The 16,011-nt window shown below is 42.8% G+C and overlaps 1 protein-coding gene across 3 annotated transcripts in view; it reads right to left on the bottom strand.

The window, feature by feature from the left end:
- Positions 1 to 23: 23 nt before the first annotated feature.
- Positions 24 to 16,011, bottom strand: part of LOC132773475 (unconventional myosin-X-like) — a 119,584-nt gene continuing 103,596 nt past the window's right edge. For all 3 annotated transcript variants that reach the window (XM_060772723.2, XM_067461000.1, XM_067461007.1), the window contains 12 exons: positions 15,631 to 15,686; positions 13,226 to 13,368; positions 11,968 to 12,162; positions 10,240 to 10,397; positions 8,439 to 8,562; positions 6,872 to 7,169; positions 5,999 to 6,206; positions 5,621 to 5,757; positions 4,641 to 4,764; positions 3,778 to 4,227; positions 3,132 to 3,323; positions 24 to 2,453 (listed from right to left, as the gene is read on the bottom strand). In XM_060772723.2, the coding sequence (XP_060628706.2) occupies positions 2,340 to 2,453; positions 3,132 to 3,323; positions 3,778 to 4,227; positions 4,641 to 4,764; positions 5,621 to 5,757; positions 5,999 to 6,206; positions 6,872 to 7,169; positions 8,439 to 8,562; positions 10,240 to 10,397; positions 11,968 to 12,162; positions 13,226 to 13,368; positions 15,631 to 15,686 (2,199 nt within the window). In that variant the 3' untranslated portion in view covers positions 24 to 2,339. The remainder of the gene's footprint in view (positions 2,454 to 3,131; positions 3,324 to 3,777; positions 4,228 to 4,640; positions 4,765 to 5,620; positions 5,758 to 5,998; positions 6,207 to 6,871; positions 7,170 to 8,438; positions 8,563 to 10,239; positions 10,398 to 11,967; positions 12,163 to 13,225; positions 13,369 to 15,630; positions 15,687 to 16,011) is intronic.

Here is a 16,011-nt window from a genome sequence, read left to right as displayed (position 1 = left end):
AGGGAAGAACTTCAGGAAATTGGTTATGCAATCCAATAATTTATTAAACCCCCATCTTGTAAAGCCAGTTACAAATTAAACAAAAAGAATAGAAGGAAATCTGCAAGTTAATAGTAGTTACATTCCCAACTGGGTTTAAGCTGCCTGCAGCAACCCATGAGCCAGAATGTGGAAGTAGTGCAGGACCAAGGGTTGGGGGAGAGTATTAAGGAAGCTCTTGGCAGCATGTTGGACCAATCAGGCAGCATCATGTTTGTTCTATCAGTCCCCTCCATTTCAATCCTATGACCTAAAAAAAGTAGCCCTTGCTGTCATCCAACCCTGTTCTTTAGGGCAACATTTCCATCAAAAATGACAGAAGGATGAGATGTGAAATTTATGGCCAGCCTGGGAATCTATTTATACAACATGCAGAGGCTATTTGAGTGTAGTTGTGTTTCAGCTTCAGTAAAGGGATCGTGAGTGCATCACCAGGAGTGGGAAGGAATGTTCCTTACAGGGAAAACCCTTTATAGAAGAACATTTCTAGAGAAAGAAAAAATTAGTTGGGTTCTAAGATGTTTGAAATTCAATGTTGCCTGATGGAAGATTGGAAGGGATAGCAGACTACCTACTGGTGTTCTTCAGCTACAGAAAATGAAGTTCAGCCCTCCAGGTGCAAGACTTTAACTGCCATCAGCTCATGGAAGATAGCTACTGATGAGGAGTGTTGGGCGTTGGAGGGCCTCATTTGCTTCCCTTGCTGTAGAAGCAATCCTCTCCAGATTTACCAAACAGAACAGAAAACATAGAATTCAAGATGCTGAGAATGTGGGGGTGTTCTTCATTTGAAAAAGAAAAAAAAAACAAGTTTCTAGTCTATAAAGCTAAGAAGGGCCTACAAGTGTGTGTTGGTGGAGCAGATTTCCAAATTTAAGGATTGGGAGTTAATAGTTCAATCTTAGCTCTATCTTTTCCTGTGTCTAGCAGGATAAATTAAGCCAAGGAGGCAGCTATTCTTATTTAGCCTAAATTCTATATACATTTCATAATTTATATGGGTGGGGGAAGGAGCTTACTCCTTTACTGTAGAATTTGGATTTTAGATTGAAAAAAAAAAGTGCAAAACATGAAAAACCCATTCTTCTGGTTTTTGGAACTTGTAACTAAAATAGGCTAATAGCCTGTTGTCTCAAGAGAGCTTTGAACCATACAAAACAGGGTTGGCTTTTCCAACTTGTTACCCTCCCTCCATCTAACTGGTGTGGATTACAACTCCCATTGCCTTCAGGCAGTATGGTCAGCAGAAGTAATGATAGTTGTATTCCAACACATCTGGGGGGGGGGGGGCACTGGCTGGGGAAGGATGGACTGGCATTTTATGGTTAATTGCCTCATGATGTTTTGCATCTCATGTGTGACATCAACAGTGCAGAAAAAACAGTCTATAAAAAAGGAACAAAGATTTAAAAAACCCAAACAGTCCAAACTCCTGCAAGGAGCCATGGAGAATTGAAGACAGCAGCATAGAAGTTTAAGAAAAATACCACATAAATCTGACCACAAATGTCATCCCCTGAACTGATCAGATAAAGGGAGCTTTTTATACTGCACATTCCCCAAACATGCATCATGAGAAATCGCTCTCCTACAAAGGACACAGAAGCCCAGGTCCTCTCACATACAGCTGGGGAAACCAGAAACAGCAAACCCAAAGTAGCCTCTTTGCAGCCAAAACTTGAAAAAATGAAGTGATTTGGAAGCTTTTGTCATTTGTCTTGAACTCCTGGGGATGGTAATACTGACAACACAATGGCCCCACAGAGAGGTTCGCAATATAAGACTATTCAGTAGTAGCAGCAGCTCATCCCTGAGGGAACGTGACCCTCCGAAAAGAGGGCAAGCCAGTCTTTGCCAGTGGAGAGTTGGGCTACGAAGCAACTGGGAACCTTCGGCTTGAGTTGGTATGTGGCCTAGGGCATATGTCTTGTCTGGCTTGTTGAAGCATAACCTCAGATACTCTCCTTTCCCTGCTGTTTTTATTGCACAGAAGGTCTTCACAACCTGCAGGGGAAGGTGGGTCTAATTTTGCCCCGGCTTGGTCTTTCCCACAAATGTGAGAGCAAAGAAAGCCCAGATGTTGAGCTGCTAAAGGCAGCCAGTCATGGTTGTCACTATGATTTTAGTTATAGAGCAAAACCCGCAGGTCCGGATGCTCAGCACCAGTCGCTTTTTGCTTCTCTCCGACAATATGTTAAGAGGAGGATTCCCCTCTCATTACAAAAACAACACCTGCTACAATTCTGGCTGGGATGCAACCCGTGTCTTCTCAAGGGATTCATTCAGCTTCCCCGACCTCATCACCTTGTCCAGATACTTGCATGGCTATCTAGGCTGGTGGCTGATCTGACGCTACAGCATTTCTTCACAATCATATTGATATAAGCTTTCATTATTTTAATAATCTCTCCAACCTGGAAGAATAAGAGGAAGAGAGTCAGAATCCTCTGATGGTAATCCCACAGCAATCAGATGGTAGTAATTCCTGACTGTCTCTGAAAGGAGAGATAGGTGAGTACTGCAAAGTTAGGAAAGGAACAGACTGCAATATTCACCTATCTTATACTATGAAAACAATCCATGACAAAATAGCTTGTTAATGCTACCAGATCAAGAGCAATACCAACACAGAATGATTTTTGTCATTCCTTAAATTTATTTTTTTAAACATAACCTGATGTTTGATTAATTGTGGACACCATTTTGAATTATCAACAAAAGCTTTTAATATGCTTTTATAACTGGTTAGCTTAGTTTTGTGCCTTTAGGTTTCTCAAAGACAATTGGTGAACCACTGTGAGATGGGTCTGTGGTCTGCTCCAAGCATGGCTACTCTGATCTTCTTAGAAGTCTCACACAATCCATCATTTTGTACTGCCAGTCTTGCCTCAGCACAATCTTTCCTGGGGTCATACAAAAAGTTATTTCTCTAAACCAAGGGCAGACAATCTCTGGCCCTTCCAATGTGGTTGGACTTTAACTCTCTGCATTTCTCCCCATTGGCTATGCTGGTTAGGAATGCTGGGAGCCAATGGCATGGTTGGCTTCCCTTTGCTCTCCCCTGTCTTAGACTAGAATTCAATAAAATATACCTGTGGGGTTTCGAAGTACATCTCTCTCTCGTCCACGGTCAACTTGAAGGTGTTGGGCTGGGGAGCCCCAAAGAAGACAATGTGCTCATACTGAAAAGTTTCCAGAGGCTTGGGTTCTCCCCGTTTATAAACAGAAACATTTTCTGTACTGACACTTAGCCAGAGGTCGTTTGGAAAGCCGCCTTCTTTACACTGCAGAAAACAAGAGGCACAGACAAAAAAGGGTTTTAGCCAAAGGCTGAAAACAAGTAGATGTGTTCTGTAGAAAAAGTACCCCCTTCCACATTCTTCACCCCTGGTTAATGTTTGTGTAGAAGAGGGAAGTGCCTTAGCCAAGGGGAAAAGGTATATACTTCAGGAGAAAGGTATAGTGATGTGTATGTTTAGAACAAGAATATAACAAAATACATGTGAATTTCCACATGAGAAGGAAAAACAGCCCAGTCTCACTACTCACTATAGGGCAGGAAGAAAATGTGGGTGGAATAAGGAAAGTTACAGAAAAATAAAGGAAACATATCAATTTTCTTACAACTAATACAACAGAGATAAAGATCTTTGAACATTTTGGGAAATAACCATTAAACACCAAGACCCAGTCGAGAGGGTCCCAGATCTTGCTTCAAGGTTCCTTCAGGCCCCTCACCTCAACATCAAAGAGAGTGGAGCCATAGCCTGACCACTCCTTCATAATGGCCATATAGGCGATCAGGGCCTGCTGCTGAAGCAATCCCTGCAGTTTACTCCACTTTTCTGCGATGCTGGCCCGAGCAGCTGACAGCTCCTCCTTCACCCACATCTCCACCATCTGCTCCTCTTCCACCTTTTGCTTCTTCATGGAGCCTGCCTTGAAGCTGCGCTTCAGAGTGCCTTCCAGGAAACTGGTCCTCCGCCTCTCCAGGGCATGGCTGCTGGGACCACTGCTCTTTGTGGACTGCAGGATTTTGGACTTCAGCCTGTTGACTGGGTAGACACTGTCGAGGGACCAGGACATTTTGGAATAGTCTCCATAAAGGTACTGGAGTCTCAGTGCTGCCAGGTGCTGCAAGGTCTCCTCAGGGCCTGGGAAGTGGCCATCAATGAGACTTTCATGAGCCTGTAAAAGTCAAAAGGAGCCATTATTTGTGACCATCTCTCACTTTTCTAGCATGTTTATTGCCAAGACATGCAGTTACATTGTAAATGGGCACCTGTACTTACAGTAATAAAACATATAAATGAGAGGTTATGTGCAAAATACGATGACGCAACCACAAGTAGTTAGAGATTCAAAAATATATTGTAACATACACCACATACTGTTCCCCTTCTCCCAGCCATAACGTTCCAAAATACTACTTTCAATGCATTTCAGAATTAGACTACCAGAGTTACTCTGTTAATGTTTGTGAAATGTCTTTTCAGTCAAAATGGATAAACTTTGATTTCCGCACAGCAACCTGCCGTGGCAAGGAGGTCCTCTTCCTCTTAGGTTGACCAATTAACTTACTTTTCTCACTGAAGACTTACCTGCTCAAACATGAAGGCAAATTCTACTCCCTCCTTGGGAACATTTTCAACATCCAAGAAGCAATACAGTTTAAAATACAGCTGCCAGTGTGCATCCTCCTCCTCTTCCACTGATCCAACAAGTCTAAAAGTTAGAGAAGATGGGTGGACACCTTGGTTAGAGAACAAGAATTGTTGGGCTGCTATACATTACACCTGCCATGGGGAGAAATAGCATTCCTGCAGCTTCCTGCCATAGTATCTAGGGCCCCATGACACAAGATGGCATCAGTGTATTTCTCCAGCTCTGCGAGGATAAGAAAACCGATGAAGTGATGATATTTTGCTATGTGGTAAGCCTCAAAGGATGAAGCATGGTGATGTGCAAATTAAATGTAGGGATTCTGGTTTCAGCAGCAGTCCTGGGATGACTTAACATCTAAATCAAGTTGTGAGGAGACCAAGGGCTAGAACTGATTAAGACACCACCACTCCTAGGACAAAATCATGATCAGAAAGTATCAGCTTCAGTATAAGAAGCACCAAAAGCATGCTGACCCAAATGTGATATGTCTTGGGAAAAGGGAGAACATGTGTGTTGAAGAAATGCCTGGCTTAAAATCGTGGACACTCTGGAGTTACGATGCTATGCTCTCTGAACACTAAAATTATGGCTATTTATTACATTTGCAAAGCTTTAAGACAAGACAATCATGTTTTGCATGCAGCCCCCAAAGCTGCTTATGTAGCCTCCGGAGCACTCAAAAGTCAACCCCCCACAATTGGAGAATCACAATTTATACAACAAAACCCACCCAATGATCCAATCTGAAAACAACTTGTTCGTTTCTGCTTTAAAGAGCTGGTGCAACCCTCAGATCATCATAGGGAAACAATAATGATCCCCAAAAGTTGCCCATCCCTGTTTTTAAAGCCTTCTCATTTAAGCAAAGCCAGATAACCCAGACTGGACATAAGAATTATTTCTGTAAAATACCTACCTCTCAAACTTGGCTAAAACATCTGCTACAATCACCCGACTCTCGATGGCCTTGTCCATGTGTTTGTTGCGTTCAAAGAGAGCAAACATGTTCCGGCTATCCTCCATGGCGAGTCCTCGGATCAGCTTCTCCACTACCTGCAGGGGACAGGAGGAAACCTCACTGCTCAAATATTACTCTGGATTTAGGACTGGGCTTCTGGTGACATCAGCCAGAAAGACTGGGGTAGGGAGGGAGGCAGGACAATCTCTCCCTCCATTTTCAGTGCAGCCACCTCCAGAGACAATCAAAAGCAAGTTTGATGTCTCCACAGAAAGGAAAAGCAGTCTGAATCAACCCCCGGCAGCCTTGCACAGCCAAGCCTGCTGTTGTTCTTACCTCTCCTGCACTCGTGTGGGAATTGATTGTGATCTGACAGGAGCCTCCTCCATGGCAGTAAACAGTGGTGGTCATTTCTTCCCGAGTGATGAGAGCCTGTATCTCCTCCTGGGAAGGGACAAACTCTCTGCTCTTCGTTTTCTTCAGTGAATCACTGATGAACTGAGAATACCGGTCTATTTCTGTGCCTGCAAAGAGATCTCTTACTCTGGTTGTGGAGTGGGGGAGAGAGGTAAAAGGAAATATTAGCCTCTTTCAATGTGCTGCAAAACATATCTTTTTTCCTAGAATTATTTGCACAAAAACATTGCACTGATTTAGGAATCTCCCATCAGAGCATGCTTACAGTAGTCTTGCTTCAGAAATAATACACTTACAGTGTCAAAGAAAATACACACTACTGTGGTAGAATGGTAGGAGGAAGAGTCTATCAAAAGCTGAGCATTTCTCCAGAAGGTTTGGATTCTGACTCTCAGAATCCATGCTTAATGTTTCTGGGAAATGAAGTTCAAAGCAACTGGAGGACTAAAGGTTGAGAACCAGTGGTTTACAGATATAAATGTGGGGAAAGCAGCCCTGAGATGCACTGAGCCATGAAATTCACTGACTAACTTAGCTAACATTCTTTACAGGATTGTTGTAAACATAAAATGGGTAGAAGAAAAACCATGTGCAATGCCTTGGATTCACTGAAAGTGTGGAATACAAATGTAACCAATCAATGTTTCCACACTGTTGGGAAAGTAAGTCAAGGATGGGATGAGTCTCCATTCTCCCTCAGCTCTATATAGTGATGGGGTTGTTAAACTATTTAAGAGTTGTGGGATAGGAAGGGAGTGTATACAGGGAGGCAGCCACATTTGCACCGAATACCTTCTGAGGTGGAACTTGAGGTAGCGGAGGATTCCTCTGCTGGGCAAGAAAGTGCAGCTCATGCAGGTCATCAGCTGCCAGTGATGAAGGTTTCCAGGGCTGTTGGGCTGTGGCACATGGTTAGTCTGCTTGATCAGCTGACAATAAACTTCATCACGGAGGGGCCTAAGGTCATGGCAGGTCTGCAGGATGCCCTGGATAATGGGGATGGGGTCAGGCACGGTCTCAATTTCCTGGAGGGAATTAAAGATCTTCATGGCTTCATCCTGGAGGCTGCTGTAGCCCTTCTCTTGCTGCACTGTAGGGAGAAGAGGTGCCACAGGGACACAACGGTCAGTATCTCTCACCTCTTTTGAAAAGAGTGGCAGTGCAAAAAACCTAAAGATCACTTCTGATTATCTCAAAGGAGTCTCAAGCAGGTTCCATAAATGCCTTTGGACTCAAGACTAAGGAAGGGCAACAGGCACGGTGTCTCTGAGCTCTAAGAGTAGGGAACTAGAAAGGGATATAAGATGGCCCGGAGATTTAGCACAGCTTGTAAATCACCATCAACTATAAGATCTATCAACCGAAAGGTTGCAAGTTCAAAGCCCCGGGTCAGCATGAGCTGCCAACTGTCAGCCCTGCTCACTGTTTATCTAAGCAGTTCGAAAACAGCTTTAGCTATAATTAGAGAAATTAGGTACTGCTAAAAGTGGGGGAGGTGTTTTAAGATGCCATAAAGAAAGAAGATGAAAAAATGCTGGACGACCAAAAGTAAGGAGGAAGTCCTGACAGCTCTTTGTCATAGAGGATGGAGCAACAGCACCCCCTGTGGCTGGACTCAAGCCCAACCTTCCATGGCACCAAAACAGCTGGACACTGAGTCGAAAAAACACACCTCCTTTCTGTTCTGTCTGTCTGTGTATTGCCTATACAAAATGGCATTGAATGTTTGCCATGTTTGTGTACAGTGTTTCCTCACTTATCGCGGGTGTTACGTTCCAGGACCACCCGCAAAAAGTGAAAATCTGCAAAGTAGGGATGCTATATGTGTATATCGAGTTCTGAGGGTGAGGCAGAAGTGAGGAGAGGTTTAAAGGCACCACACAGGGGGTTTTTTTTTTTGCTTTGCAATCTCTCTTGATTGGCTGCCTCTTTCTCGAGGGAGAGGGTGAAATCCCCTTCCACACTCCATCATTGTCAGAAGGCAGGATTAGAACGCCGCTCTGGGCAACAGCAACCATTCATAAACTGGAAGGCAAAAACCCGCAAAACAGCGATTCTGCGAAGAGCGAACTGCAAAGTAGCAAGGGAACATTGTACTGTGATCCCCCCTGAGTCCCCTTTGGGGTGAGAAGGGCGGAATATAAATGAAGTGTTGTTTGACAGCACCTCTCACCCTCCTCATCACTGGTTATATTGCTTAGGGCTGTTTGGAATTGCAGTACAGCAATATTAGGAGGGCTGAAAGATTCTCACCACTGCTTTACAGCCTCCTTCCATGCAAGAAGCTTGTCCCTATAATCTCCCTTTTCTCACTTTCACAGGGCATTTCCCTCCAAAATTCAAAGTTATGGTCACTTACAGTTGACCCCAACATCCCCATAGGGCAGGGGAAGTAGAGGGGAGTGCAAAGGATGTTGGGTGTATCTCAGGATGGGATTTCTCCGATAGATCTGTTCTACCACTTCAGGGTTCATGCTGTTTTCCTGAGAAAAAGAAAAACATAGGAATCACACTTCCTTAGAAGTCCCTCTTCTTTTTCCTTCAGACATTTAACATTCCCACTCTATCACATATAAGGTAAAATAACAAGAGCTTTTAAAATAACAATAAGCTTTAAGAACTATTCATTTTATATTGAAATATGGGGCGGATCTAGGCTGACAGAAGATGAACAACATGCTGGGGAAAAAAATGTCCCATGTGAAAGTTGCTGATGGTGTTACCTCCACATCTAGATAGGGACAGTTATCTCCCACTCCTTTTCTGCAATGCTTGGGGCAGAAGTGAGCAAGATTTACACCAATCTGTTATGGGACACAGAAGCAGGGAGGGGAAGACTCAGAAGGAATAAAAAGGTGAAAATGTTGCAGAATAAGGGGAATATGCTCTGGTTTTTCAAAGCAATACCAAAGACTAAACTGACAAATATTGCAACCTCCAGCAACATTTGTTTTGTGCAGATTTGTCTGCAGGAATGTAGTCTAGTAAAAAATCTTCTAAAACAACCCAAAGTAGGATGAAGAGAGAAACACATTCAATAAAACATTAAAGATTTTTAGGTGAAGAAAAGCTGTTTTAAAAGGAGGATGTGGACTGTACATAACAGAAAAGGGTGAGTATTTTGCTGAATAAATGTTACCTTCATACCCTCCTGTGGACATTTTTGAATGTCCAGGAAACAACTGGGAAATGTGCTTTTATTTCTCGGTTTTAGAAAGACCCATCCTAAACTCAAAACAACCCAGGGGTTCAAAAATATGTCAAAATGGCTCCTCTGCAGGGAGTATAGCAAAAGGCCCCTAGAAATCGCATATTTTGACACTTTGCTGTACAATTTGGCCTAAAAATCAAACACTCAGAGGTAAATTAAACAGCTTGCTTTACGCCACCATAAGGAGACCTTTCATAAACATAAAGAAGAGAACTTCCATGGAGCCAGACCACTGGCTTACATGGAGTAGTTGCTCTCCCAATGTCTCAGGTCTTCTATAATTCTAATACTGAAGATCCTTTCTTTCACTGGAGATGTCAGGCTAGGCACTTTCTGTATGCAGAGTGTGTACTCTTTCCTTGAGCCATCCTGTAATTGTGTGCACGACCCCCACATGTGTTCAGTGTGTTTCAACAGCTGAAAGAGAGATTCTGGTAGAGCAGGTAAGACTCTGAAGTCTTGAGTAAAGAATCTAGATATGCACACACAGGACTAACCAAGCCTCTCCTTTGTGTACAGAAAGGATCATTGTTCTGCCTTTGATTGTTCCCATGTGTCTCTGCACAAAAAGAACACACACTTAGAAGACAAGTGGGCAGAAAAGCAAAGAGTCCACTTCCAAATGGAGCAGATCTACCCTTCTTTTCTTAAAAAACAGCTAAGCCGAACACCTAGATCCTTGACCGAAGAGATGAGTTAAACTCTACATATCTGAAAAAGCTATCACTTCTCTGATGAGAAAGAAATCAAGAGAGCATGAAGAGGTTTATGTAGTGACAGACCAGCATATTCTAAAAAGTGGACATGTGACATAGTTCCAGGCCTTGACTCTCTAGATCAACTTACATATGAAAAGCAAAGCAAAACTTGGCTTCATTATGTGACCCCTGGTTTTCAGCCGTACTCAGACCCTGCCTGGAGGAAAGGATTGCCATGCAGAGCCCCTTACCCTAATGTCGCGAATGAGTTGCTGTGTGGGTGTTTCAATGGGAACCTTGCTGTCGATCACTCCTTGGATGGCAGAGGCCCAGCGCATGGCTTCATTCAACAGCTTGGTGTAGAGGCGGTAGGAATGCTTCCTGCCATGCACCGTGATGTTCCAGTAGCCTGCCAGTACAAACAGAAATGGGCAGTGAAGGTGGCTCTGCAGCCATTCTTGGAGGACGAAATAACACTTGAGGAGCGAAGAAGAAAGGTAGGATATGGCATAATCCAGAACCAGCTGGCAATGAACGCTCTCCGTTACTGCAAGGACAAAACTGCCAGGACAATATTTTAACTCTTGTTAACTGCTCATCCCATGCAGGGACTGCAAAGTGATCTAAACTGGTGGAGCAGCTGAAGAGGCTGACACAAAGCTAGTTAAACAGTTGGGTGCAATTCCATAATCTAGCCACCAGAGAACTAATTTTGCCTCTCTATCCTCCAATAGGTTGGGCACATGTTCACACAAAATAAATAATATTTCACTCTAAACCAGTGGTTCTCAATCTGTGGGTCCCCTGGTGTTTTGGCCTACAACTCCCAGAAATCCCAGCCAGTTTACCAGCTGTTAGGATTTCTGGGAGTTGAAGGCAAAAGCATCTGGGGACCCACAGGTTAAGAACCACTGCTCTAAACAAACCAGTTAGAAAATACATTTATAATTTGTTTGATGTACAGTCCAGGACTCCTCATGTGGCCTTTTACTTCCTATGGCTACAGAAAAGACCTCTGCTTGGGTTTGGATAATAGAGGACAGTCTGTGTTTTGTTACACTTTGTGCTCCACTAGCAAAGTGCAGTCAGGTGGGGGCACACAAGGTTGCCTCAGAGTGAATTAAACCACTGTCACATCTGTCCCAGTGTCAGTTACTTTTTTGGGAGTATGTTTTTCAGCCTCTGCTCAGTATAATGAACTGAGGCAGGTTTTTCAGGCAAAGCTTTTTTCTAAGCACCATGATTCCTTTAGTAGGTGATGCTGAGGACTGGACATGGCACCCTCAGCATCCCATGTGGACAAATTGTGTTCTACAAACTCCTTGTAGTTCCTTGAGGAAAGGTTCTCTCCTATGGGTACTGAGTATTCTAGTCATCCTCTCTCAAAATCTCTAGTAATAGCCATTCAGCAACCAGGAGAAAAAGCCTCTGCATTGCTGAGAACATTGCTGCTGTTGCTAACAAAGACTCTGGAAGACAACACGTGGCATCTTCCCAACCTCTTTGATCAAATTCAGGAGTCTGTTTTACTACTGGTAGTTTTCCTCCTTCCATGCTAGATTGGGAGAAACAGGCCCCTCATCACTCACAAGAAAGAAAAGTTGAACAGAATATATGATGGTGAAAGGGGGGAAGCGTTTGTTGGGGTCAGGGTGGACAGATGAGTCTGAATGAGTGTTTGTTTGTGTACAAATGTGTTTTCATACATGAGAGCCGACACACAGTCTGCTTTAACCAAGGTCAGCCTCACAAGTGGTCTTCAGCCATCCAAACATTACTACATGTGGCCTTTTAGTGAAAACATCTGTCCACCAATACTTGGCCTTTCCCACTATCTGTTAATGTCTATATCATAATAAATAAATAAATATACAAATGGATATTCCAACACATTGATGACTATGCACAAATAGACAGTGAATATAATAACTCTCTAGGGCTTTTTGCACATGCCAAATAAACTTTTACACATTCCCTACCAGTTTCTTTGAAGACTTTCTCGTCGGGTTGGACCACTGAGCAGAGGCTGTTGAGCACCAGTGTCCCAAGTTTGGTGGCAGTGCGCTCTGATGATTTGTAGTAGTCAAGTGCTGTGTTGGTCAACACAAACCAGCGTTTCTTCACTTTCAGAGATGATGTTTTACTGCTGCCCTGGACCTCCTTATGAAGCCACCCTGATAGGAAAGATAAGAATTGGATTCCACGGACTTGAAAAAAGAAAGACAGATCTGCTTAGCTCGGGACCACTGGTGAATAGCTATTGATAGTACCGTCTATCAATAGCTTCTATGGAGGAGGAGGTGCAGGTGACTGAACTTTGGACTTCATCTTACTGCCAGGCCTTAGAATCTAAGCACTTTATGTAAATAAACACTGTTTACATAGCACAATCAACTACTCAAAGCACTTCAGTTGTCTTCTTTCAGTAATCCTTGCAAATACTCTGTAAAACCAGCAATGAGGCCAAACCTGGGGAGTTCACGGATTCCTGATGGAAGAGAGATGTCAAATAGACTCTCAACCACTGCATGACAACCACTTTTGTAGTGCTTGGTGGTTTTGTGTTCCTGGTGCTGAGGGATGTCACTATTATTATTATTATTATTATTATTATTATTAACTTTATTTGTACCCCGCTAGCATCTCCCGAAGGACTCGATGCGGCTTACACAGGCCGAAGCCACAAACACAATACAAAGAAAACATATCACAGCAGTAAACAAGCAAATCAAAACAATTAAGCAAAATAAACAGCAAATGACATACATCAAGACACTATTAAAACTGGATCGGCCGGCGCAAAGGGGTACAGGGTTAAAAGTGCTGATATGGCAGGAGGAACGTAGGATTAAAGTGTGATGTGCGGCAACATTTGTTGTACTAAAGTGCTTCCAGGACTTGGGATGGGGATTCCTAGTTTGGGAAGGCACAACGGAACAGCCAAGTTTTTAAATTCCTACTTTTTAAACAGCCAAGTTTTTAAATTTCCTATTTTAAAATACTACTGCTTTGGAAGACTGTGCCATGTGTATTTGTTTTGGGGGCTGATTTCTAGGAGGGTCTATTATTCCAGGATGAGGCAGGAGGCCTCCAAACACCCACTTTATCAGAGGCAACAAATGGTTAGTAACTTAAATTAATTGTTTTTATTTTCTTCCCCTCTCTTACTGTAGAAGAAAGTGACAATTTTTTTTTGCCTCAGCCCCCACTATTTTTTGGTGCCACTTTTCTACTTACCTCTCACAAGAAATTCCTGTCCATCCACCCTGGATTCACCCTTAGGTTTCTGCAGGAGGGAGATCCAGTGGTGCATCTCCTCAGGGATGTCACTGTTGCAGTGAATGACTCTATTTGCTGTGATTATCACAAAGGAGTTTGGCCTGTAAAATATAACAAAGGAAAGTAATCAAGTCCTTGCCAGATTCGGCACTAGCAGGATTTTGGCAAATATAATGTTGTTTCTTGCCTTGTTGTTAACCACCTTCCATCTGAAAATATCCACAATGTGAAAGACCATATGAATCCAGAATAGGTCTTCACAGTCATTTATGGAAACACCACCAAGACTCTACCTCTGGAAGACAGTCATACTCAGCCACAAGTGATCACCCATTATCTTTCTCCTGCAGATTCTACTTTCAATTGCACCTGATTACTCTATTAACCTCAATCCAGACATCCTTCGTGTGGAAAAAGAACAACCTATACTGAAGAATATGAAGAGGGGAGTTTTGTGATGCCTTCCATCAGAAGTTGCCTACGCTTTGAACTTATCAAATGAACTGCGTCTCAAAAGATCAAAACAACAGACAGAAAGAAAAAAGTTTTAATAAATATCACCAGGCACGACCTACAGTTTACACTTAGTTTTTCCCTAATAGTAATGGAGATTGCAACTGGAGCCAAATATAAGCTATTAAGGCTCTTTGGACCTTTCAGTCCTGAGAAAATGCACCTTTTTCCCCTTTCCACCACATGAAGGCTCTGATTTCTGTAATATATTACCCTTCAATACTGGAGACAGTATTATTATCACAATTTATTGGAGAACACTTGGTGTGTGTGTGTGTCCGTCTGTGTTCATTGTGTTTGTGTGCTACTTATGAATGTACTCTTCTTGTATGGTTGACCAGCCACTATGGGAACTGAATACTGGGCTGACTAAGCTTGGTTGTATCTTTTGTTCTTAAGACAAATGAATACAGATATCCTACTTCTTCAAAATCCAACCCCCTTTAAGAATAACCTGCTAAAACAGCACCTAAAGGAAGGGGATTGTCCTAAACCAGTGGTTCCCAACCTTTTTCAGACCAGGGACCACTTTGACCAGGGACCACTCTTCAACATTAGTACCAAAAGGGTTACGAATCAGTTTTTGGTCAATTTTAGATTCAGTTTGGTTATCTGGGATGCTGATGCAGAAAACTGCATAGGATGGACCACATCAGCTCCAATTTCTGATACAGAACATATGCCATACAGTAGTCGCCATCTGCTCGCCCACAGAAAACCGTATTTAATAAGTCTTGGCACTATAAGAGGGTCACTCTCATTGCAACGTTGTAGTAAGTGAGGCCACAGACCATATTTTAGTTCTTGGGGACCACTGGTGATCCACGGACCACAGGTTGGGAACCACTGACCTAACCCTAAAAAAGGAGACAGGGTGGTATAGTACTGGACTAAGACTGGAGCAAACCAGGGTCTGAATCCTGCTTGGCCGTGGAAACCTTCGGTTTAACCTTGGCTAGGTCACACTCTTGCCAAGAAAATTCTGTGACAGGTTCTCCTTGAATTGGAAACAACTTGACAGGAAGACAGCAACCCTGAAAATATTCATCAAGGAGCACTAGAACTTATACTGACTGTTCCATGTCTGAAAATCTTAACTGCTAGTTAAAAATAACTCTTTATGAGGGAGATTATACCGTAGCAATAAAACAGTCTGCCTTATTGATGTTAATAATTTTCAGAAGTATAGTCCTCGGGTGATTTTCTTGACAGGGGCTAAGGTTGGGGAAAAATTAACACAAGGCATGTCTGATTTTGTCTTCCTTTCAACAGGATTACTGCTTCTGCTCTTGAAGTAGCCTGGGGAGTGTGGAAGGGCTCAGTGTTTACAACATCTAGGAAAGTTGCAATGCTAAAAAGGGCTGTCATGAGTCATGGAGAGGACAATGGGGGAAGCATACAGATCACCTTTTAATGTCCTTTTGCAAACTATTCTGCAAATTATGGTAGGTATTAGTGCATGGTGCTGCGTTTTTCTTGGCCAGAGATCTCCCTTCAGCCCACTGTCTCTCTAGTCAGATGGTATACAGCTTATTACAACGATCTTGCAAACCCCCTCCTGAAATATGACCCACCCAAAGCTCTAGGGCCCAAACCCCTGGTGACTAGCATTGATTAAGAGGAAAGATGATAGGATACTAAAAATAAACACAGACATTTAGGAGATATTTTTACTGTGTGAAGGAATTTTAAGTAGCTCTTTCTCTGTTGTACTTATATTTATTCAAATATGCAGTTGCTGGATTTAAATGTCGTTTTTCATTTTATTCAGTGCTTGCTGTTCCAAAATATGATAACGTTATATATTAAAATATGCACAGACAAAACACATCAATGCAGCAGTAGCCTACCTGTCAGGATTGTCAGAAGCACAGACCGAGTCAATGAGCCCCACATCAAGGGTTCCCTTTAAGAACAAAACATCCTTTAGGTATCCACTTTTTATACAAATTTAGTCCCCCATCCTGCACCTTGTCAAAAATACTGAGGAATAGCTCTCCTACTGCTTATTTTTCTCCAGAAATGACAGCAATATGAAGGAGAAAGAAACAGCTTTAATCAGTTGCCAAATTACAATTGTTTAGCTGGTATTGCACCACCTGACATCCACCGGGAAGTAGCAACCAATAGTGAAAGGACCAAGGTAGTGACATCTCTGGCTCATCCCCTGTTTGGATATCAGCCAGCAAGTCAACACCTTAAATCAAATAGTTTTCTAAGATCTACAGAGA

Source organism: Anolis sagrei, chromosome 1 (genome assembly GCF_037176765.1).
Source record: "Anolis sagrei isolate rAnoSag1 chromosome 1, rAnoSag1.mat, whole genome shotgun sequence".
Lineage (NCBI taxonomy): Eukaryota > Metazoa > Chordata > Lepidosauria > Squamata > Dactyloidae > Anolis > Anolis sagrei.
Note: the sequence above shows the minus strand (reverse complement) of the source record. Positions and strands in the feature narration are given on the sequence as shown.